Source organism: Oculina patagonica, chromosome 4 (genome assembly GCF_052425735.1).
Source record: "Oculina patagonica isolate OP01 chromosome 4, crgOcupat, whole genome shotgun sequence".
Taxonomy (NCBI): Eukaryota; Metazoa; Cnidaria; class Anthozoa; order Scleractinia; family Oculinidae; genus Oculina; species Oculina patagonica.
Genome location: NC_135761.1, coordinates 11,466,121 through 11,491,415, shown reverse-complemented (window position 1 = coordinate 11,491,415; position 25,295 = coordinate 11,466,121). Strand labels below are relative to the sequence as shown.

Genomic DNA, 25,295 nt, shown 5'->3' with positions numbered 1-25,295 from the left:
AGGCCGAAGAAACAGTAGACGTTTTGAAACATTACTACTAGTTCCATAAGTGGTGACATAAAAACATCGTCTGTTTACTCTTTTGGCTACCAGTTTTTAGCCAGTTTGGCTATCAGTTTTTTCTTTTTTTGTTGCTTCTCCTAAGGACACTGCACTGTGGCCGATTGGTTACGTATAATTCGGAAAAGAATCGTAAACAATCGGAATCCGACAAGGAAGTCGGGAGACAATGGAGATCTAGTGAAGGGTCTGAACTTGAAAATACACGACATATACAACTGAGTTTAAATTTTAATTTTCATTGACAACTAATTTTCTAGCGAGCACACATTAGTCTAGTGAATCATTGAACTTGGCGTTATCCGGACAATCATCACACTGTGATTTGGAACAGACCTCGTCAACCACTTCACTTAATAGTAATGAAACTTCCTGCAAGTTTTCTGTGCTTGTGGATACAGGAGCAGCCTCCTCGCGGTCAAGGCTGTTGGCCTGTGCACCAGCTTGTGAATTATTCTCATTTTCGCTGTCCAAGGTTTCATCTGTTACTCTAACTCTACTGCTATCATTTTCACTTGACTGACTTTCTTCTATCAAGCTGGTAACCAATTTACTTTCAAGTCCAGAACTGGCATCTAATTCTTTAGCTGTGTTTTTAAAGAGTTCCTTTCTCGCGCCCGTTCCTTTGCTATCTGTTGACGAAGACGCCTTGTTTGGCTTACATAAAGCCGTAGCTGCCTTGGATTCTTTAGTAGGACATTGCCGCGAGTTTGTGACAGGCACGGCTTTAGAACCGGTAGGTGCTTTTTTCGATGGTACGCGAGAACCCACAACAGAAAGGGGCTTTTCTTTTGTGAATCTATTTGACAAGTTACTGTTGCCATTACCAGTCGGTAGAGGAGGCCTGGAAGCTGCTGGGGCCTTTTTTATAGCACCAGAAGAGCTGGCAGCAGATAAAGGCCTCCCAGTAGTGTTTTCTTGAGCTGCTAAAGAGCTTCGTTTATTGTTAGATGCCGCCGGAGGAATGTTTCTTGTATTCTGACCAGATCTTTGAGCAGAAGGTGCATTTGATGACAATGTTTTCCCACGTCCTAACGCGGAAGAACTCTGAGCAGATGACATTTTGGCTGAGTCTCTCGAAAATGAAGAAGACAATCTTGAACTACCTGGAACTACAGGCGCCCGGGTTGACAAAGGTCTCTTTTCAGAAGCGGCGCTCTTTGAAGCTGAAGGCGTTTTTCCACGGCCCGACATTACACCGCTCTGGGCAGATGAGGGCCGTCCTGAGGTGGGCCGCGTACTTGAAGGCACAGGACCAGTCCTACCCGGGTAGCTCCTAGCCGAGGAAGGCCTTTCTTGCTGGGAGCTTCTGTTAAGATGTCCGCCAGCTGCGGCGTTTCCTCTCCCCAGTCCTCTAGCGCGAGACTCAGTTCCAACACGTTGCAAAGCACTTCTGGTTGGTGGCCTGCTAGAAGCCTTTCACGAAAAAAAAAAAATAAAAGAAAAAATACATTTTGGTTATACAGCAGTTTTGAAATAAAAATCCTAAAAAATAAATGCGAAGCAATAACAAAGCCAACTTCCATGACCACAAACGGCGTAATTAACCAATCAAAAATGCGAAGAAAAAGCACGTGACAGATTGCTGGCGCGGGAAAAGTTGCGTAATCCAAATCACGTGTTGGTTGGTTTTCTCATTTGATTGGCTAACAAGACAACAGCTTCGCTTTGAATGGTTGGAGAACTGTGCACGTTAAAACCCACTGAAAAGAGCCGAGCAACTCAAACTGCAGCATATAACTTTCGAATGTTATTTTCAGTAGTCATTTATTTTGTTTCTTCTCCAGTCTTCAACGACACTTAAATTAAACTTACCTGCGCTGAAGGTGGTGCGCTTCTTTTTCCGCTACAACGATCTCTTGAATCCCCGAGGCCACTAAACACGGCACCTATTGGATTAACACAAAATAGCTTGAACCATTAACAATCAGTTAAACTTTGAGCTACAATAAGTGTTCTTGGAGTTCATAGAGAGTTTTTTTTTTTTAAAAAAAAGACGTTTCGGGGAAAACGCTTCATCAGTGTACATATATATGATGTCTAATAAAGGAACGCTTGGGCTTACGTTAAATGTCTTGCGTGCGCGTCGTTTAAAAATAAACAGAGCGCGAAATTGCGCGCGCGCTCAGCGCACGTTTACAAAATTTAAATGAACGTCAGACTATTTTTGTCTGAGAATTAAAATGTGAAATCTCAGACAAAAATATTCTGACGTTCATTTAAGGTCATTCCCTGAAATAGAACTGACAAATTACCTCCGTACTTGGGAACTAATATGGGTCACACGGGAAGACGTTCCCTTTTTCCTCGTTGCGTCCCTTTTAGCGATATATTTTTCACATGATCTGTTTCATGGATATCCTCACAAAAATATGATGATGGTCCGGCTCGTTTGGGAGAAAGTGACAATTTTCTCTCGCGGACTCCACATGAAAGCCGCCATTTGTTGATGTTCGCGCGCGCGCGCCAAATACCCGTAAAATTCTCGCAGTAGGGCGCAATGATATAGGGCAATGACCTTAAATTTTGTCAACGTGCGCTAAGCGCGCTCAATCTCGCGCTCTGTTTATTTTTAAGCGACGCGCACGTAACGTAAGCCCAAACGTTCCTTTTAGACATCATATTTACACTGATGAAGGGGTTTCCCCGAAACGTCTGTGTTTTAAAAAAACTCTCTTTGCACTCCAAGAACACTCCAAGAACACTTATTGTAACTATTGAGTGCTACGCAGCAAAACTCTTTTTTGTAAACTTTGAGCTAGCAGTTTTCAGCAATAGCTGAAGAGATTCCAGCTAGGATTGCCAAAAAACTTCGAAAAAGATCGCGGGAGCATTTTAGGCAAAAAACCTTGAATTTAAGAACGTTTAGACATCGGTGAGCCTGTGATACTCATATAAAGAATATCATTTACGGTTTGGGGGCTTGTTTTCTGTAAGAGTACTTTGCGTTTCAAAACTGGATGGACTATATTTTTACAAGCTTTATATTTACCATTCGGATGTCCCACACCATGCACCTAGCACATAGCCTCTTATGCAGACGCTTTTTTGGGCTCGTCACGTGATCTTCCTTGGGAGGAACACGTGGCAAGTGCATTGGAGGCTACCTTTCATATGCATTTTCACCCTTACATGTTTGGTGAATTTCTTGTAATGTGTCAAGTTACTGTAGTTTATACCAGACATTACCTTCCTTTACTTCCCGTTGAGTGACAATCTTTAATCGTTTCCATCCCTCTGAGCGAGTAACTTTAAAAAGGTTCGATCTTATGAACTTGACACAGTCATTGTGTAAATTGACCACGAGATCAACTACCTCCTGAGAGAGAAACAAAACAAAACATAAGGCAAATACAGTGAGCTTGTGGACTGAAAAATTTACCCTAAACAGATGTCAACTTTTGATATTTTTTGTTTGTTTTGTTTAACTTTTTTGTTGAGAGACGAACACCATATTTGAAAAAATACTTCTTTTGTACAACTTTGTTACCGAGTTCATGTACTGAACTAAACTGGCGATGAATTAGCCGCCTGAGAATAATCAAGTCAAAGTACAGTAAATGGTTTAAGCCCAAGAGTATCAGTAGCTTGTATAGTGCAATCGTTCGGGTAAGGGTCGTTCAGAAAAGAACTAACGGTTGTTTGACCAGGCTTCTCAAACTCATTAAACATTCATCAAGATTAAACAAAGAAAATAGTAACCGTAAAGCACGTTTGGATACCCGGTCTCTATTAGCATAGATATTTTCGATTTTCTTTCTCTTTTTAATCAAACACCTCAAATTTCGTCAAAAATTGCGCATTGCATTTTCAACTCTCCTCTCGGTGTTTGGATATCCCGATGAAACACTGCCTCTTATGTTTGACATATTACTTATAACATTATCAACTGACAAGCAACTTTTCACTTGACTCTCAAAAAGACTTCTGTTTTCAGTGCCACTCTAAACAACAACAACAATACACAATACTTTATTTACCCACGCGACACCTAGGAGCGCAAGCGCTCGTTAAAATGTGTGCGCGAACGCAAAATTGTATAAAAGGAAAAAAAAATTATATAATTATCTATGTAAATATGTAAATATGTATAATATAATAAATATGTATAATAATATAATAAATGTATAATATAATAATAGGCACCTAAAAGAGTTAAAAATATTAAAACCATTAAAAACATTAAAACCTAAAATATTTACCTAGTAATCGTTTAAAAGTTAAATGATCGTTAGCGTCCCTTACAAATGGCGGTATTGAGTTCCAGATCCTGGTGGCGATGAAAGAAAAGGACTTATGCCGCCATTCCAAATTGCATCTAGGCATCTCTAAAATTGTACCCCCCCCCCCCCCCCGGACAATCACACTATACGAACAAATAATTCAGTTGTCTGTAATAATAAAAATTGGGCCATTGAGAAAATACTCCCTACCTCTGGGTAGCACTCTTCGCCTTCCTCTTGGGTCTTAAGATTAATGATCCTTTTTAACTTGAGAATGGCCCTTAGCTGGTCACAGCAGTTTTCAATGGTAAAATTTCTTTTTACCGCAGAAAGAATTTTCTCCAGGACAGGCACTGACCAGCCCACTCCCTAAAAAAAATTAAGATAAATACCAACTAAAATACGTCAACTAAGCTACTGAGGGAAAGAGAGGAAATATGGTACTGTAGCAAACTCAATACTGTTCACTGATTTTGCTATCAATAGTTAAAGTGATCAGAGTATAAAGCAAGCGATACAAAGTATTCAGGCAATTAATTATTGATTAATTAACAGTCTATCAGTCAGTCAAACAGAGAGTCAGTTTGTCAGTATTATTTAATCAATCTCTCAGTCAGACAGTCAGTCTGTCCATCCGTCCGTCTGTCCATCCATCAGTCAGTCAACAAGTACTCATCACTCAGTCAGTCAGTCAGTCAGTCAGTGGGTAACTCGGTCAGACAGTGAGTCAATCAGACAGTCATTTAGTCAGTAAGTCAGTCAGACAATCAGTCAATCACCGTCAGTCAGTCAGTCAGTCAGTCAGTCAGTCAGTCAGTCAGCCGCAAGTCAGTCAGTCAGTCAGTCAGTCAGTCAATCAGTTTCTCAGTAGCTGATATTAAAAAGTACATGTACTCGGCTTGCCATCCAGAAATGTTTTTGCTAAGAAAAAGTTATATCCACGATGTGATATAGGACTTGTAAACTAGATATCTACTAGCTCAAAAATAAAGTTATATATAAAAGATTCCACAAACAAAGTTCTGTCAGGTCTGAAAAATGGCTTTGTTGACATTTAAATGAGGAAATTACATTTTACACATGGAAAGAAAACCTGTGATGTTTACAAATGACCAATCGTAAAAAACCACAAACTTACCTTCAGGATTTCATGAAAGCTCCTTTCATCAACCAATGAGAAAAACTGGTCACTAGCAAACAGCAGACATGTTTCTTGAACAGTGGAGACAGCCACGTGAACAGGCTCAGTCCACTTGACCAGCGGTGTACACGAGGACAGTTTGTCACAGTGGTTTAAGACTTCTATAGCTGATGCTATAACCTGCAAAAACAAACTGAATCAAGGTGATTACGCCAGGTAATTACTCTCACCACTGCACCATACTTGCACCATCCCTGCAATAGAATAATTTTGCAATATGCAATAACACTCTGCTTCAATAAAATCAAGTTTTGCCCCACGGAATAACTTACAAAGTTTCTCTGAATTTCCACCAGAATTTCTTCCTGAAGCTGCTTAGGAAGGCTGGCAAATCCTTTGCTGCTCAGAGAACGATCAAAGTGTTTGGCCATCCATCTGTAAAAATTACATACAGTTACTGTAATTTCAATTTGATATCTATAAAACAGATAATATTAATATACATGAAAAATTGCTCGAGTAGTACAGTTCAGTTGTAACACCAGAGCTAAAAGTGTAACATCAGTGCAAATTACACATCGATATTCTTCAATTTGAAATTAATTTGCACTTGTGAGTTTTTCAAAAAGCTGAAATTGCACTCGCCGCTTTTTGAAAAACTCACTCATACAAATTAATTCCAAATTGAACTTGAAACTGTATGATTACCTATTATACTAAACAAAGGGTGGATATTGCTAATGATAATGATAATGAATTTATATAGCGCATTTTTCATGTGTATATGTTCAAATGCGCTGTACACAGACCACAACACCGGGAGCTTCGTGCCCTACTCTTTTCGATAGTGTGTGGGTTCTTTAACGTCCCCTATTATATATAAGACTGAAGATACAGGAGACAGGACCTACGGTTTATCGTCCTTTTCCGAGGACTAGAATGTCTAACATTTGCAGTGATTACAAAGGCAGCACATTCTCCTCAGTTATTTAAGACCCTGAGTGTTGGTCCGGTCTGGGGTTCGAACCCACGACCTCCCCACAGCAGTCCAGCGCTCTACCAACTGAGCTAACCAGGCTAACCACCAAATGAATCAAAATCCACTGGATAGGTGTATTTGGATAAGTTAAGCCACTACAATTCTCCTTTAGCTAAGTGGTAGAGCATCTGAGGCACTAATTTGAAGGTCACATATTGGAACTGTTAGGAACACTTGAAAATTCTTTTTTTTGAGTATGCCTGTGTCATTTACTAAAAAACATCATCTCAATTCAAAACCAACTACATTAACTACTGGAAAGTGTTTTATCTGGTAGATATTAACTACCCTTTGAACAACCAGACCTCGGCAGACATTTATTTTTGCATAAGAGAACCACTCACTTGATGCAAGATTTCTTTAGGTCAGTAAGACTGAACAGCTCAGATACTTCCAAACACTCAGGGACACCAACTAAACATTCTGTGCAGGGCTGGAAAAGAATTTTTTTTTTTCTATGGTTAATTTTCAAAGAATCTGTGATATAATCCAGGAGTGCTTTATATCTTTACAGTCAAACTGGATGATTATTTCTCGCACTCTGTTGATGAACAGTTGAATAAGGGGCAATTGTTTTCTTTTTTTTTTTTGAAACAAAGCCGTTAAGGTGGTTAATAACCTAGTTTATATGGCAAAATGAAAACCGGAACTTTACAACTTGCTTGAACTAAACAAATTTAAACTGAAAGTTGCAAGTTATGACAAGCAAACTGTCAATCAATATCGGAACATTGTACCTCAACTTTGTAGAGTTCCCATCAAAAGAACATCCAGTTTGACTGTAAGAATGGTGACACCCCACACTGGTGATCACCGAAAGTTTCCAGTTATAAACTTGGGATGTTACCTTCATGTGTGTACTTACAGGATGAATAGAGAAGTACGAAAGCATTACGGTCTGCTCTTGCAACAGCTCTCTCTATCCTTTCATATATTTTGAGTACATGTACTTAGTTTATTAAGTAATATCCCACCTTATGAAACATGTGACACTTGTCAATTTTTAAAGTGCAGATTATGATTTCCCTCAGCCCTTCAAGACCGTACATGTCCACAAGTGGTAATGTATCACTACAAATTAATAGAATGAAGCAAACAATAAGTGGCTAATATACAGCTGCATTTGTTAAAGTATTAACAAGCCAAAAATCACGAAAATAATTTCTCTTTCAAGAGTATTGTGCATGAGACCATTGTTTATCAGCAAATACTAATTGATGATAGATTCCTGTATTTTTAATGGAACATGATAAATAAATATAAATCAACTTTGTTAATTACGAGGGTTGCACATAACAGTCTTTCGACTGACAAATCTGTGGCCCTCGGATTCCCGATCGAATTGGAATTTAGAGGTGTTGGTTTTTGTGGAGGGAGGAAAACCGGAGAACCCGGAGTAAAACAAAACAAAAAAAAAAAAAATTACTTTCCTCGGAGCAAGGACGAGAACCAACAACAAACTCAGCCCACATATGACGCCAGGTCCGGGAATCGAACCCGGGCCACATTGGTGGGAGGCAAGCGCTCTCACCACTGCGCCATCCCAAATTGCTCCCCTCCTATTATGATGAGTGTCTACTAAGGTAGTTCTAAAGATTATTCACATCATACACCTGTAAAATTGCTTGTTCTCAGAGCTATGATTTTTGTTTAAAGATTACTGTGCCATTCAACTAGATGTGAACTCTGCCACTTTATCAAACTCAATCAATGGTTTCATTTTTCGCTGCTGTCAATCACCTTAGTGGACCTCTCAGTAAACAGTCTAAGAACAGTTCAATGGGTTCAAAACCTCATGTCTGTGGGTTGTGATTGGTGGATTTTCATCCATCTTGTTGTTTCAAGGTCCATAAACTGTTGCCATAATTATGATTGATAGCAGCAAAAAGCATAATCATTAGTCAGGTTTGACTTCAGAGTTCAGTCATATGTTATTGAAAGGTGCAAAAACTAAAAAAAAAAAGAAATAAAACAAATTAAAGAAAAACAGTTTTTTCTTATAATTACCAGATTAGTGCTGAATCACTCTTCACTTGAGCTGTTCCTCCATAGATATACTTCAGGATGGTCATGAAACCATTATAATCCACACTAAATAACAAAAAGATGATTGAAGTAGTTAGCATGGGTGTAGCAGGGTTTCTGTGCACAACATTCTGTTTTTTGTTGACTGAAATTTTTCTACTCCGCTCTGGATGGAATGATAGTCCATCACAGGGCAACCCCCCCCCCCCCTCTTCCAGTATTTAATTTGCCGGTACCCATATACACCTGGGTGAAGAGGGGCAAAGCAAGGGTAGAGTGTCTTGTGCAAGAACAATGACCCCAATCAGAGCTTGAGTCCTGATCACACATTTTGGAGTCCAGCATGCTATTCCATTAGGCCACCACGCATCTGGCATTATTCTTCTTATATGCCCTGGTTTATACAATTTGTAGAGGTTTGTGATGTTTGGGGTGGAGTACGGGGGAGGGGGGGGGTACACCAAATCCTGCTATACTTCAATCTATAATAACTGTACAGTGAGAGTTGAGATTCTTAGCACATTATGCTTAGACCCCACCATTGGACTAATCTGTTGTATCCATTAATCAAATCATTACTGATTGGTAATAACTGACGCACCCAATAAGAGGAATCTCATTAGTTTTCCCTTCAATCCAGTCACCATACAGCATAGCGGAGAAGTAATTGGAACGGGCGCACAGAATGGCTCTGGAAGTTAATACACAAAATCAATCATAAAATAAACCAACTTTCTGCATATTTCAATAGCAGAGGGGGTAGGGATGTCATTAAAGGCCATAACCCGTAACATCTTTCACAGCTGAGTTCACTCAATGTTATGGGTGAAGAGGTTGATTCATTTGGTGTTATATGAAATTATGTTATACTGTACAGAGCAAAATGCTACGGGTGATAACCACAATGTAACGGCTGCTTAAAAAACGTAATGACAGCCCTGCAGGGGCATAATCAGTTTTGTATCTGACAGCACTTACTTATGTGCTTTAACTTTGTCCCCACTGACTCGAAATACAACATCAGTTCCAACCTCACTAATAAACAACTGCATTAAATCTTGGCCAAGACTGCAGCAGCAGCTCTGAGAATTAAAAAAAAGAAAAACTAAATATTATAATTATGTTGTACCAGTAATTACTGTTTTGTCTGAAAGAAGGAAACTCCATGATTTACATATTAATTATATTAGTTTAGAAACACATTGGCTACATCAACATGAGAAAAATTGACTATTGAACATAATTCAACCCATAAATAAATTCATTATGTGTAATGTCATACATGTAACTCACCCCCCCCCCCCCCCCCGGGGTACATCTAATTCATTCTCTGATGGTTTATTATTCTTATTTTGTACCATTTGATCCAATGAAAGGTCAAGATCTGAAGAAAAAAAGTTTATAATTAACCACAAATTTTACAGTTCTCCACAAATGCTTTAAAATTTATACTTTTAGAAATCCAGTGTCAGGAGTTCTTAACACTTTCTCTCAACCAGCAGATCATTGTCAAAGTTCTGTAGATTGGAATTGTCTTCCCACAACCCTCCCCACCCCCTGCCCCATCCCTAATATTTTGAATACAGGTAATATTGTACTGTCATGCTTTTCCACTAAATCTTCACCAAGGCAGTGAGCTGATACAATATCCCACATTCTTGAAAACTATAAGCCATGGTATATAATTGGTACCTTATTGTTACTTATTTTCGCGGGACTTAACTTTTCGCATTTTGATTTTCAAAAAATCGCGAAATTTAAGACCCGCGAAAAAAGGTTCTCGCGAAAAATAACGATGCGAAATTTAATACCCTTCTATATAATTCGTTATGAATATTCAACGTTGCCGTCAGTTAACTACTTATATTACCTTGGTACAGTCATCAAACTAGCTCTACCTCCTTGCAAAGGAACATGTTAAACTGTTTTTAAAGTTTTGTTTTGTTATATGGTTTTGTTCAGTGTCATTGGAAACTGTTGCAGTAGAAAATTAAAATCAGTTGTACCAATTTTGAGACTTACTGTTTGTTAATGTAGACCAGTATTTTGACAATTTTCGCGAAATTTAGTTCCTGTAATCGTATTTTTTTGGCCACATCGCGAAATTTAAGTCCCGCGAAATATGGCCGTTCCATTTTCGCAAAATTAAGTGCCCGCGAAAAATTTATTAAGTAACAATAACTAGGTAGTTTTGATTTTTTTTACAGGCCATACCATGGACCACAAATATGGAAGGAGTATGCTTTAGCGAGAACAGCCGAGGAGCTCAAATAATGCAATTCTTTGGGTATTTTTAATAAAACAATAATATTATTCCACTCACCCTTGATGGATATGAGACAGATACGCGCTACCCTTCTCGTTGGCTATGATACCATCTCATATCCAACACATGCTGATGAGCTCATCTCATTCTAGTATATTGGTATCCCTACTTTCAAATCCCATTATCAACAGGCAAAATATGGTTTTGATTTACCAATTCCACATACTGTATATCACAAAACCTTATGGTTATTATTGTTAGGGGCTATTAATTTTAGCAATTTTTTTGAGCAAGATTTAGCGACTATTTAATTATTATTATAATATTAAGTGATTTTCCGAAACTTTAAAGGGGCTTTTTCCCCTTTTTTAAAAGGGGCATTTTTTTTTTTTCGCTACAATAAATAAAAAATAAAAAAAAACCGCAAAAAAAAAAAATTTATTTTAAAAAGAAAAAAAAAAAATTAAAAAAAAAAAGGAAAAAAAAAAAAACAAAATGGCGTCTCAATTAAAAAAAGGGAGTATAAGGTACGTACTTACAAGTATTGAATTTACCGATACAGATTTTAGTGAGTACTAAATTTAGCGATTTTTTCCCAACTCGCTAAATTCGCTAAAATTAGTAGCCGCTAACAATAGTAACATTTAGGTAATTGCAGTAATTATAACCTTGCTTTGATTTGAAACCATTTTGAACAATTTTGTCGTCAGTCGTAGTCATTTCAGAAGTTGTTGCATCTGCTGCTCCTAATCCTTCAGGCAGACCATTAAAACCACAACTTGAATGTGGTTTACATGTTTCAAATTCACAACCACCTCGAGGACAGTCAAGTACAGTTCTAGTTTCTTGAACAACCATAGAATCAAGTCCATTGGCTGAATTGGTTTTGTTCTGATTTGTTTGGTCTTGGGACTGATGGGTTACAAGTGAATTATCATTCTGTTGGACCATGTTACTATGACTATCAGCACGAAGATGACTTGAATCTTGGGCAATGAGTTCTGTATTATTAAATGTGTCAACTACATGAGCAGAAATATCAGTTGCAAATTCTTTATTATCATTTTGCCGAGGATCTGCCCTATCTTCCTTTTCCAAGCCAACGGCATCACTGCTGGCAATTTCTGAATTGTTACTTTCCACGTCACAGCATGAATGAGTGCCAGTATGTATAACGTCATCTTGACCAGTTTCTACGGGGTCAATTGGTCCAGTTAATGTAACGCTATCATCTGGCACAGTAGAACCAGACTGGGTGGTAAAGCAAGACTTGCAAATTCCATCTACATCATTCTGAAAACTTGTACTGTCTCCTTTGAATTCACTTCCACAAATAACATGATTGATTTTATCCACTGAGCATGACAAATTTTTCTGCTTTGTCCACGGATATCTTGATTCATTATAGTCCTTAAAGTCATCTTCAGTATAAGCAGACCTTTTCAGAAACAACAGAATAAAATTCATCATTTTTGGTAATAAATATCTGAATAGAATGATAATTAAGAATAGACTGCTGTCTGAAACATGGTAGTTTTAATATAATAAAACTAGTTAGTTTTGAGAAAGCCAGATTTCCACAAAGCCCAGGGGGGGGGGGGTACTTGTAGTATACATGACGGGGAGGTCCGACGTATTTTTTTCGGTTGAAAATTTACACCCTCGGTATTTTTTTGGGTAACGAGATCTGTCATATATTTTTTTAGGTCTGAAAGTCTGTTTTGTTGAATAAATCAGTATAGAGGTGCTAGGTCTTGTACTTTTTGGGGTAGAAAATTTTGATGTCAGGTATTATTTTGGGTGTAAAATTTCAGGCTCATGTATTTTTTTGGGTTCGCAATATGAAGCTCCGTCGGACCCCCCCCCGTCATGTATACTGCAAGTACCCCCCCTGGGCCACAAAGGAAAAAAAAAAAAAAAACTCAAACACCCCTTGACAAGAACCATCCATATCAGTGCTCGACACTAACTTTTGGATCTGGCATGGCGAGGTACAAATAATCACTGCCCACAAGGACAATCACTGCCCCACCCCCCCCCCTATAGCCAAGTGTCCTTCTCGCTTTTGTTGGTCCACCTCTCTTCCCTCGCACCGACTTCATCCCTCGTCCCGTGATCCCTTCTTCTCTCTCTGTGTTGTCCTCTCATCCCTCGCCCTGGCGGTTCCACTTCTCTCTCCCAGTCCCTTTGGTGTCGGGCGGCGGGTCTCCGTCGTCAGGCGGGTCGTCTCCGTTCGAGTGGTCCGCGCTCTCTCAGCTGGCGTCCTATGGGCGGGCTCCCAGTTTGAGTGTGTGATTGTCTCTGTCTGGCGTGGAGTCCGCACTGAATTCTGTCCTGGGCTGTGTCTGCGTAGTGTCGAGCACTGCATATCAGGGCTGTTATTAAGTTTTCAAGCAGCTGTTACATTGAAATTATCACCCATAGCATTTCGCTCTGTATGCAAGTGTAACATAACACCAATCTACATCTTCACCCTTAACATTGAGTGGACTCAGCCATAACAGGTATTACGGGTCAGGGCCCTTTATGACAGCCCTGCTTATTTGCAAGGTATTTAGCATTTGTGGAAATAACACATAAATTTGCGGACTTACCATACAGCATGATCATTAGATAACAATATCATTCCTATAAACTGGTAAAATACTCAAGGTTTTATACTGTAACTAAACATCTTCTTTACCTCAGAAATGCCTCAAACTCAGCGGCTTCTAATCCATTTATCTGGATGCATGTTTGGACAGCAACGGGTGAAGCATGCCTTGGAAGAAATTGTCGACAGAAATTTGGGGCTCTGGCTCTAAGGACAACTGTATGAGCTTGAAACTCTGACTTGCTCACTATAAATGACACATCACTGAAGGTTGTATCTCCATAAAGCCTACAAGTCAAAGCAAGACAAGTTACTACATAAATATTAATATAAGGTCACATTTTCTCATTCAAATTCAAGAAAACACTTGGCTGACTGAATTATTAATCAGCCAACAGAATTTGTTTGAAAGGATGAATTTGTCCACCACTGCTGAACTAAAAGGTAATGTTGATCAAAATTATGGAAGTAGTTCTCCTCTCTGTGTTGTTTATTGATTTACGTCTATCACATTTTCATCTCCACGATCCAATTCACCAGTTCTACATAATGTTTGTATTATGCTTCGGTTGACATGCTTCCTTTATTTTATAGATTCATGAATCATTTAATAATCAGTGAGATTCAATAGTAGATACACTGTAAGTCTTTTGGGAAGTTGTTTCTTAGCAGAAAAGCTATCTCAAACTGTGTCGATCAGGCCTTTAATCATTTTAACCTACCTAACTATTTTCGCCTCAAAATCTCAGCTCACAACTCGATATTGAACATTAATTTTTATTCATTGGGATAAGTACAGTACCTGGATAAATCCGCTACCAGATCTTGTTTGGCCGCTTGCCGCACCTTTTCCCTTGCATTTTCTTCTCTTTCTTTAAAAGCTTTGCTCTTTAAAAAGGACGCAGAAGTCATATTAGAAGCACAAAATACATAGCTGATTCAGCGAAATGGCCAAGTGTGCTGTTTTCTGCCAGGCGTTCCTCTCTATTCCCGCTGACACAAACTCGATCCAGCCCCTCTCGGTCATAAAGACACCTGCATGTAAAACGATATTTTGTTCCCTTTTGAAAAGCTTTTGATATTTTCACTCGATGCGTATAGCCGATGTTGCGCCGTACTTTTCTCTTCCAAAACAATATTTGGATGGCACCACGAGAGGTAAGACTTTACCAACTTCCTTCTTATTAATTGTATATCTTAAGACTTCCGGCAAATACGATAAAGATTTCGGTATTGGCCGTAGTTAATTATGCATGATGGTTTCATATGAGACTTAAAATATTGGATGCATAAATTTAATTTCTTGGATTCAGCGGAAATCTTCCAATCTTGCGAAAGTTTTCACAGCGTCAGAAAAAAGGCGAAGCTAGTCCTGTCATTTCATGGGAACAGTGAGTATTTGATATCAAAGAAAACTCGTGCATTTTTCATCTTCACTGAGAAATTACTTGAAATTACTGCGTGTGAGAGTTTGCGACTGATGAACACGTTTTCACGTCACGGCGGCCATTATTGGAGGTTTAAAACAAATTAGAATATGTTTTTTTGCGGGTTCTATGAACGTTTCGAGATCTCGCGCGTGCAGAGGCATTTGTAGTGGCTTGCATCGCGTGAAGAGTGATTCGTGATCCGCCGCCTGCGTGACCGCGTGGTTGACAAAAAGCGCGTATGGAGGTAAAGTTCTTGATCTCGAGCATGCAGGGAATAACTTTTTACAAAGTCAAATCGGCAAAATTGACTGGAGGGCATACCACTGACCATAGGCGTACGGGCACCTTCGGACCTGGGAGGGCGGAGACCTTATTGCCCGAAAAAAAAAACATGCATTGAAAGCTGAATAAAGAGGAATATAAAATGAACAACAAAGTCGTGTAAACCTTGCCTTCTTGCTTAGTTCTTAAATTAGTTTCGTGGCGTTGCCCGAAGGTGTCAATGCACTGAAACCCTTTAGTTTGGAAATATTTTATTCATCCGCTCTTGTTCAACTAAACTTAAAGTTTTTTTGGGGAGCCAATTTGTATTGTTTTTCCCCCACTTGAAAGTTACACAAAAGCGTGTGAAAAATTCAAGGATGAATAGGTTGAAACCTTTCGTTGAAAGTTTTGAGTTAGCCCTGAGAACTAAATATTTGAGTCAAAAAGAGCAAAGCTGGACCCACCGCGAGCAAACGCTTAAGCTATGGAATAGCTGATAGCGACTGAATCAAACTGAGGGGCCACGCTGAATTTGCTAGAAATCTCGAACATGATTGTAGCAAATTGCGAGAGGAAACGAAAGCAAATGAAAGAGAAATTTGGACTTTTGAACCACAAAGTTTGCTTTATTTTCAATACTTTTTCTGTCGATGTAATTCATTTTGAACGTAATGTTGAGAATTGTCGGCTTATTTTCTATTTTTTCTCCAGGCTTGTTGCCCGAATTCTAAGCATTTTGCCCGAAAAATTTCGGCACTGGGGGGGCTGCAGCCCCCCTCGCCCCCCCGCCTCGTACGCCTATGCCACTGACTCGGCCCTGTGAGAGAATTCCCATCGACCTCCCTAGAAAAACCAATTGTGCATGCTCGCCAGGAGCTCACTTAATACCCTGGCTCTCTGGGTACAGTGGAACCTCGATATAACGAAGGGCCAAGGGACTGGCAAAATGTGTTCGCTATATCGAGGTTTCGTTATATCGAGGTTCTTTTCCATATAATTTGCTATTACTGGGACGAAAAATATCGTTCGTTATATCGAGGACTTCGTTATATAGAGGTTCGTTAAATCGAGGTTCCACTGTAATCACCGACCAGTAGAAACACGACATAAATATTTGCACATCAGGAAATGGCCACATCTGATCCCTCAGAGATATACGGCTCATCAGCATAAACTGTTTCAAGTGCCAAGTTTTATGTTGTCATGGTCACAGGCCTTCTTGCTAACAACTTTTTAAATTGCACATACAGAAGGCACAGACATGTACCGGTGCTTGCCGATAAGCTCAGAACTAGAGTCACTGCGGCTTGGCTGTCTTGGACTAGAAACTTCTGACTGTGTCAAGGATTTCAACAGATTTTTGAAAAGCCAAAATTTATGTTTGTGTCGTAGGAACTTAAAAATAATGGTCCATTTTTATTAACAATTGCTATTTTTATCAATAATGATTTTGTTATACATAAATATGTAAAAATAAGCGATATAATCCGACCGTTCGGTGTCTTCATGACGCCATTGTCAATGTAAGTGAATAAAGTTTACAAATTCCGTGAGTTCAAAAAGAAGTACGAAAATTAAACTTACATACATAATTTGCTATTTTAGAGTACTAAAACTGTTTAAAAGTGCGTTTGGCTACGGATGGCTTGGATTGAATGGATTGCAATTTGAAAACGTTAGCCAACGTTTTTAAGTTGTCAAGTTCCACGTGCCTTCAAAAAAATCGATACTATATATATACTATAGCTGATCTCGAAGTTTGATTTCTATCCCCAAATAAAGGTTACTTTATACCTTCAGTCAAATGTTCAAAGATAAATGTTTCTCATGCATGGGTAAAGTTGCCTACCACATATTTCAGAACAGTTAAAATAAAAAATCTGCGAAATCCCCGTGACTTTTTTATAGTTCTTAGCTCTTTGATATAGTTTGCGCCGCTTACGATTTTAGTATATATGATAGCTTCCGTTGCAGTCTTTTGGTCGGCATGTTTCCACGTGAAACCAGAATATGGCTGACTTTTAAACATTGCGAGGATTTTTTTCGAATTTTTGTCTGTTTATTGTTCGCTTCCTATCCTTCACATTACTGGCTAAATTTCCATTTAATAGCCTACTCTTAGTCTTCGGCATGTTCCTTGCGCACTGAGCGTTATAGATAAGTGTGTATAATCGCTAAAGGTCAAATATTTCGGTAGAATATAGCAAGAATCTATAAATATTTTGGCGTAACATATTTGACCATATATACAGATCATAAGAAAAAGAAATTACTGGCAACATAACCAATTTCCGTCCAATTAATGCGAATATTGTTGTCATGGGTTGGTTAATAGAGATAAAAGCAGCATTAATTAAGAAGGATTAGTTTATCGGGTAAATCTAGAACGAGGTTGGTAAATCTATGGAAATTTTGATCGGTTGACCTGAAGTCAGTTCCACAGTTCTAAAGAAACTTGTGGTTTGCTACATCTGTTGGAGCCTTAAACGTCGACTTAACTCCCATCAGTTCCTCTTTAATAAATTTAACCTGTTCCAGGTTCAGGTATTGTGGGGAAAACGGGTGAAAGGGCGAACGAGAGCGAGAAAAATGAGAGCCGCTCAGTCTTTCTTTCCCTTTTCGTCTGCCGCGCTTTCGCTTTGTTCTGGGAGCCTCGAACGCACGTGGCGCAAGGCGCGAAGCAAGCTTGACCCAGCCCCCCGTGACAATTTGCTCTCCAACTTCCACCCGTTTTCGTTTGTAACACAAAAACAGCTGCGGTCGTTTTCCAGTTCAACTTTTTTACGAGTGCTCCATGGACGAGCTGAGCAAGAAGAAAAACAAAAACTTAAAAAAACTTGATAAAACGTGAGATGGTCGCGTGGCACTTTTTTTCTCTGGAGCGTTGTTGAAAACTCTGAGAATGTGAAGTGAAATCTTCAACTAAGAGAGTTCAGACTGAATATTTTACCATTTTTTTGTGGCCAATGCATACGAATGATACGGATCTTTTAATTTCAGTATGTAACTTCCATCAACATTCATTGGATTTTGACAACGCCGATTTAGATTAGCCTGCGTCGCAGACGAACTAAAAACCCTGGTATAGTCTTTACCGAGGTTTTCAGTAGTGACACGTCCGGCTGCAACGCAGGCTAACTCTAATAAGACCCTGGGAGCAAGGACGAGAACCAACAACAAACGCAACCCACATATGGTACCTGGCCGGAATCGAACCCGGACACATTGGTGGGAGGCGGGCTCCCCCTGCGCCTCCCTGCTCCCCTAAATAGACTTAATAGAGAGGGGGACTTATTAAAGACGGTGGACGTATTTCAAATCATATATCAGTTAGGCTACCTTAAAAAGAAATGTAGTGTTTTTTTTTTTTTAATGTTTTAGTGCTGTTTGGTAAAATATTTCACAAAATATTAACAATAGTGGTTTGTTTCCATGTAATATTGTTGTGATTTACCATATGGGGAGGGGGCTTATAAAAATCTTCCAGAGGGAGAGGGGGGCCATTTCTGTTATTAGAGCTGAGAGCGGGGGACTTAAAAGAGATGAAGGAGGCTTAGTAGTAGAGCTGTAACGGTATTCAGATTACATTCAGAAACGTCTAATAGATAAACGCTTACACACGTCTGGCCATTCCTTCTCTCGTCACAATACTTATCACTAGTTTATTTGCTATAAATGAAATTTCAAATTTCAAATTGCTCTTTTTTAAATATGGCAAACTCCAGCGGGAATATATTGGAAATCGGACGAACTGATCGTTTGGGGGGATCGTCAAAATGCCGTGTAATTTTAACGTGTTCTCATTCCATCCAAGATGGCGTCGAAAAACCGTGAAAAAAGTCTGTTCCGAAACTGTATCCTCTCCGGGCTGAAGAAGTTAAAGACGGGCCGTGACTGGCCCTTCCTGATTTTTTCCTCGATTGCTTTGCGTTTCATTTTATTGAATAGATACTGAACTTCTAAATTTCTAAACTCGTCTTGTTTGCGGTTCAATGTATTGGACAAAGGACACTAAAAAAACAAAGTGTGTCCTTTTGTCGATTTTTAGCACTCCGAAAACAATAGGAGGACATTTCTCCCATCACGAAAGTTCAAAATGACATTTTACAAACGAAAAGTCACACACACTCTAGTCTGAAAATCCGAGGTGATTATAGGACTTTACGAATAGGTATTTCACTGAAAGAGTTAGGCGTTGGTAGTCTGTTGGGTGGCATTGAAAAACACTTTGATATTGCTGCTTATAATGGGCGTGAGTTCCGCTCTTCTCAGCTCCAATTGTTTACTTTCTCTTCATAACAAGAACGTTATCTAGCTTTGATAGACAGCCCGGCTGCACAACTGCCACGAATATTCATCGCTTGGCCGGGTTTTCAAGCGAAGGTCACAATATCTTGATCAAGGTCGTTTTATTGGCTTTCTGTAATGCAAAATACATGTTTCTTGTATTTGTAAGATTTGCAATAAAAAAGCAAACTTTTCTGTCTTACTGGGGAAACCAAGGAGCAGACAATGGATTTGTGATTAGGTGGGCGATTGTTTTGACTGGTTCCTGTCGATAAAAGGCGATGAAAATTGCTCTGAGTGTCTGGAACTTAGCTCTCCCTTTCGGTGGTACACCACGTTGCGATTTCGGCAGATTTGAACGGTATGGACTTATTTTCACTGTGGTTTGCTATCCGTGATTGGAAATCGTAGATTTTATAATAAAAGCTAATTAGTATGGTGCCCTCCCTTTGAAAGGATCAACTTTGACACGGCTAATCATAAACAGACATAAACAATTTAAAACGTCTTGGCTCTATTAATAAATGTCACGTTACCCCCTTTTAGGGCCTGGAGTCGGTGGACCGTGCTAATGAATATTGACAAGCACGGGGCATTTTCATAATGATAATTTAGCTGTGTTGTGTTTAGATCATCCATAAAGATCCACGGAAAATGAAGCGAGACGCAACGCGAAGATAGTGGTGACAATATGGTAGAGTTATGTGGAAACGAGCCAGTTTTTACGAGGGAAACACCACGTATTGAAAGGTATGTAGTGATCTGGGATGTGACGCGCTTCTCTCTGCATGACTAACAGCACCCAAATATGCGTTCGGCGGTCGCGTTATACGCAGAAAAACGGAAGAGAGTAATTGTTTTTTTTTGTTACGTACATCCCGTCTTTTGTTTTTGTGGGTAAACTTCGTGTCAGCATTTGAATTTCTTGACGGCGCACTCGGCTAAAATACTTCATCATATCGCCAATAGTCTATGTCACGTAAATCTTTATTGAAACATTTAGGTCAAGTGACTGAGTTTATTTGTTGTTGTGGTTCTTCCAGTCAGCTATTATATAATAATGGAACATTAGGAAAACTTTGGCAACGACGAGTTGAATTAAGATGTCAGTTTTATATCTCCCAACATTCGCCGCTGTTTTGACAGGAATTAGTGGCTTTCGACTCAGTGGTTAGGGTTTCCGACACAAGATTTCCTATTGACAATAAAATACCCACTGCGCGCCTGTGCCGGAGTCAGTATGAATTCTCATTTGAATTTCGTGTCGGTTCGTAGTCTTTAACTGTGTGCAGTGATTCGCGAGTTTTGCTTTGGTGAACGGATTCAAAGAAGGCGAGTTTTTATTTGCTCTCTGTGAAACAAAAAGCAGATTCTGTCTCGGAGTCGACGGGCTTCTATTTACAAACTGCAGGCTTCAAGCAACAAGATACCTAAAGAAATCTCGAGTTTGCATTCTTCAAGTGATTCTCTCTGTAGTGGCAGTGACCTCTGGTTTGACTAGAGAAACCCGTTCGATCTGGCGACATTATACACAGCAGAGCAAAGATTCGACTCTTGAAAAACACGTCTGCGGCTAGCGGCTGGTGAAATCTCGTGGTCTTTCTTTGAAACCCTTTGGACACGGAATTGAGCGCGCGAGAGTGACTTGATATCAGATTTATCGCCCGATTGAAAAGGTAATATTTCCCGTGTTATGTTACTAGATTTGTAGCTGATTTGAGGTCCATAAGAGCGCGTTTGTTGACACTATAGACGTTTTGGTTGGTTTGCTGGACGGCTGATAACATTATCAAGATTCGTTTATCATCGCAGATAACAATGAAGCTTTTAGAAGCGCATTTGTTGTCGCTCGAGTCGTAATTGCTTTCTCGTTGTACTTGCATGTGTTCATTGCTGAGTCTATTATTATCATCTGCGTTTTCTCCGTAATTCCTTTAGCCGAGTTCCTCCTTACGATTTCATGGGCCAAAACCATTCTCATGATAATGTAGCCGAGATAAAATCGTGACGAGGAAACGGACATAGGCGATTTTAGTGCAAAGCCTTTGTTTTGCGTCATGATTATAGTTGCGTTTATTTTTTCGCCTTCCTTATCCGCAAAGGTTTGGGCAGGTAACTACACCGCCCTCCGTCAAAAACCATTAGTTTTCAACAGTCGAACATGTGGAACATTCGGGGGGTATCGGGTTTGCGGTTTAATTAAAAGACGAAGGGGAACAAATAACTTGATAATTAAAACACGAAATCTGTAGTCGCGTTTAGACACCTTTTTTTTTCGAAAAAAAAAAAATGCGCCGCTGTTGCAGCTAAACAAAGGTAGCTTTCACTTAAATCACTTAATATCTTACACTTCTATTAATTAAGAGCCCTGCCAAGAACAAGCTAAGGGGCCACTTTCTTAAATAGTACTCCAGCCGCTTGTTCACCATTCCTGACATAGTGATTGCAAAGAAATTGCAGGCTTGTCAGGCCTTAGAAGAGAAAGTCTTTACGATGCTGTATAAAGCGCATTGATTCATCAAGTTGCTACTCTCTTCTTTTGATGTGCCAAGGAAAACTAGAAGAATACTAGCTTATAGCTTTGCGGCATAAAACACCATGAGAAAACAGGAGATTTCCTAGGCTACCGTGTAAACAACGTCTGCATAGAAAAGAGGAAAGAGGGGTCTGTCGACGGCTTCTGCGAAAGATGTAAAACATAAATAGAAAGCAAACTAAACATGCCCAGTTGGCTTTTAATCACGATTATTGATAATCATAGCGGGACATGTGATCGGTTAAGACCTGTTTTTTTTTTCAGTTTCTTTCTACAAGTTGTTGTGGATCAGAGTAAGCCAACATAGATGATTGAATTTGGTTTCGACTCGCTGAGAGACTTGTCTATAACTCTTATACATGAGTGTTTTTCGTTTTTCTTTTGTGACGAGAATCGTTTAGGATATTAAACTGTTATTCAACGAATTTCTCGTTTTAGCAAGCATTCGCTTGTAAACAGCTTTTAACATGAGTGTTTTTCGTTTTTCTTTTGTGACGAGAATCGTTTAGGATATTATACTGTTATTCAACGAGTTTCTTGTTTTAGCAAGCATTCGCCTGTAAACAGCTTTTAACATGAGTGTTTTTCGTTTTTCTTTTGTGCATGACGAGAATCGTTTAGGATATTACACTGTTATTCAACGAGTTTCTTGTTTTGTCTTGAGCAAGCATGATGAGTAGCAAGCCTGAATTGTCAGTGGAGTTGGATGTTGGGATGAATGAGTACCAGTCTTTCATTTTCTTTTACTGATCATCGACCCGTTTGCAGGCAAAACGAGAAGCGAGAGAAAACATTGATCAAACCTCATACGTGAAAACTGAATTTTCTCGCCCAACACATATCTTTTCTTACTTGCGGTTCAGTCGCTTCGCTCGTTCGATGCGACGATCTATTCAAAGCGTTACTGAGATAGATGGAGGAAGAAGCCACTGCTTACGGTCAATCATCAATAAAAACAACTGTCTTAAGTTGCGTCTAACTGGAGACGAACAGACAGGTTTATTTTGACAAGTTACATTCAGTGCTTTGTATTTTATGATGTCGATACGTGCGTGTGATATGCCCAACTTCATTTGCGTTTTGCGGATTACCAATGTTGTCTAAATTAGGATCTTTTCCTGCTTAGTTTCTCAATGTGCTAAGTATTTCCTTCCTTGCTAACTATTCATAACATTCCTCTATTTTCAAAAACAATTTTTCTTTTGTATTCGAATAAAGGAATACAACTTTGTTTTCAGGGACCACGTAAACAAAACTAGAGAAGATTTGTCGGATTATCTGCTAAACCGGGCCCAATTTTCGCTTCGGAATCAAAAGCTTTCAAACTTATACGCACAAACGTATTTTTAGGTAGGTAATAATAAATTTCAAGGATATTTTTTTCGATAAACCTCATCAATCTTTCTTCAGCAAAATCTGAAAAACAATTCAAGTAGGCGTTCCTAATAACTGTTGAGAGAGACGACCCAGTATTATTTTAGGTGAGGGTGGGATTCTAACAATCTCAGTCATTGCTTCCTATTTGTTTTTGTACACTTTTATTTGCCGTCTGGTGACGCAAATGGCCCGTGGATCGTTTACAGCACTTAAAAAAAAAAATTACATCAGAAGGAGAGGTGGATTAGCCGTTAATTGTTGCGTGTGTACCTTACCCCCCAAAAATTCCCACAAACAGAGCTGTAACGGGACAACCGCAAGCTCTCAAAAAAATAAATAAATAAAAATAACGCGAAATCAACGGTTCACTGAAATGAGCTTGCGTTTTTCGTAGGATTATATTTTTTTGGTCTATGGCTATTTTCACGTTGATTATAAAGGAACTTTGTCACAGATTTTTTAGCCAACCTTAGACATGAGAAAATGACCACTAAATTGAGTGATGTAAACACTTAAAACAGCGAAGGAACATTGCAGTAACAGCAAATAGAAAAGAAGGTACAAAAATTGAAGATTATAGAATGTATTGTGATATGGGTTTTTAAAGAACTGTTTAGGTTACTACCGAAAACGGGCTTTGAGAAAGTCTACTATTGTCCTATTGATTATAACGCCCGGGAGACATATTTGTTTGTAGTGAAGCTATGGTTTTGTCATTTTGATTCATCCAAGTCAGTTCTTTGCTAACATAACGTTTCGTAGCGAGTTTGTGTAGCGGGAAACGAAACGTAGGGCCTGAGCATTAGACGTAAGTGACAGCTTTTCAGTTCATTGCGAGACCGGAGTTAAAAACCGCAATTATGGTTCTGTCTTCCGAATTCTTGACCATCTCTATTTGGTCTCTCGCTTCTTTCGCGATCGTCTAAGAAAAACAGCCAGTGAAAATTCTACTGTCTATACACAACTCACGCTTCCAAGGAAATTTAATTCTTACACAGTTTCTGTCTGTAAACAGAAATCCAGTGCTTATTGGTCAAAATGTTGCTTTCACACAGATTGTCTGTTACAATAAAATCCCGGTTAAATTGACCTAAACGATATTTTATCGGCTGGGCGTGACTTATAGTATTCTCTTATCATCTAATAATTATTGTGATATTTCTTTAAATAGCGGTTTTTGGTTCGTTGAAATCCAGCAGCCTTTGTGTCTGGCAGAAATCGAAAACACAGGGCTGAAAGGAAGTTTCCGCAGAGAAAGGAAAAGTTATTTTCTGCGTTCGCTGAATTCTGCATTCTGTGAATTCCCTCCACTGCGGTTAATACATGTTTTTAGAAATCGTTTTGTAAAAATACGGTAGACCAGACGTCATTCCTGAGATTCTCAGGCACTTTATATTTTATGACCTACCTATTAAATTTGGTATTCAAAAGTACCGCAAAGTTTATAGCTCTGAATTAATCCGTGTTGGCTAAAACGCGGCGAAGGAAACAAGCTTTGCGTGAAGCCCAAGCTCTCCCAGAGAGCGCCATGATTTCAAGTATTTTGCCACGTTGTAATTATATATGGCAGGAAGTTTTCAGTTTCTAAAGTGTCTTTGGACTGCAGTCTTTTAACGAGAAAAGATTACCGTACGGATGTTTAGCCCAGACGCGTTGATACTCCAGGTCAGTTCATGAATTTGGTGATTAGTTTCATTATTACATGTATGTGTTTCTCGTTTAGACGTTGGTGAAAGTCGAAATTTTGTCTGATTTGTCATCTATCCTTCGCGGAATTGGTGAAGCCGGCTTCAGCCCTTGATTTATTCTACATGTACTACAAAAAGTACCATAATTCATCACGCTGAGATAAATTTTCTGCCTTTTACGGAACTTCAATGGACTGAAAGTTATACTCGGCTGACATCCCTGCAAAAGTGTTTTAAAATAAACTTTTGATTGTCCGACGCAACGTTCCTCAATCTGACAAAAAAACAAAAACAAAATATTTTCATGCATCGTTAAATTCTCAGATATGATAGAAATGTCGCAGTGATATTGAAACAGTTCCGTAA

At 39.1% G+C, this 25,295-nt stretch overlaps 2 protein-coding genes across 5 annotated transcripts in view; one reads left to right on the top strand and one right to left on the bottom strand.

Moving 5' to 3' along the window:
• Positions 1-279: 279 nt before the first annotated feature.
• On the bottom strand, positions 280-14,327 carry LOC144651415 (uncharacterized). The gene is made up of 15 exons (XM_078511347.1): positions 14,150-14,327; positions 13,438-13,635; positions 11,423-12,192; positions 9,805-9,872; positions 9,467-9,570; positions 9,090-9,179; positions 8,471-8,554; positions 7,438-7,534; positions 6,808-6,896; positions 5,757-5,859; positions 5,422-5,604; positions 4,494-4,652; positions 3,250-3,379; positions 1,876-1,949; positions 280-1,476 (listed from the first exon to the last, which is right to left on the bottom strand). The coding sequence occupies exons 1-15, from the start codon at positions 14,257-14,259 to the stop codon at positions 331-333; spliced, it is 3,405 nt and encodes a 1,134-aa protein (XP_078367473.1). The 5' UTR covers positions 14,260-14,327; the 3' UTR covers positions 280-330.
• A 65-nt stretch (positions 14,328-14,392) lies between these two features.
• The window catches only part of LOC144651497 (uncharacterized), a 22,093-nt gene continuing 11,190 nt past the window's right edge, over positions 14,393-25,295 (top strand). The window contains exons 1-2 of one of the 4 annotated variants that reach the window (XM_078511448.1): positions 14,393-14,505; positions 19,959-20,078. In XM_078511448.1, coding sequence (XP_078367574.1) covers positions 20,020-20,078 — 59 coding nt within the window. In that variant the 5' untranslated portion in view covers positions 14,393-14,505; positions 19,959-20,019. Of the gene's footprint in view, positions 14,506-19,958; positions 20,079-20,272; positions 21,005-23,609; positions 24,907-25,295 lie in introns of those variants that run through there. The other 3 variants (XM_078511450.1, XM_078511449.1, XM_078511453.1) reach the window with 3 other exon arrangements.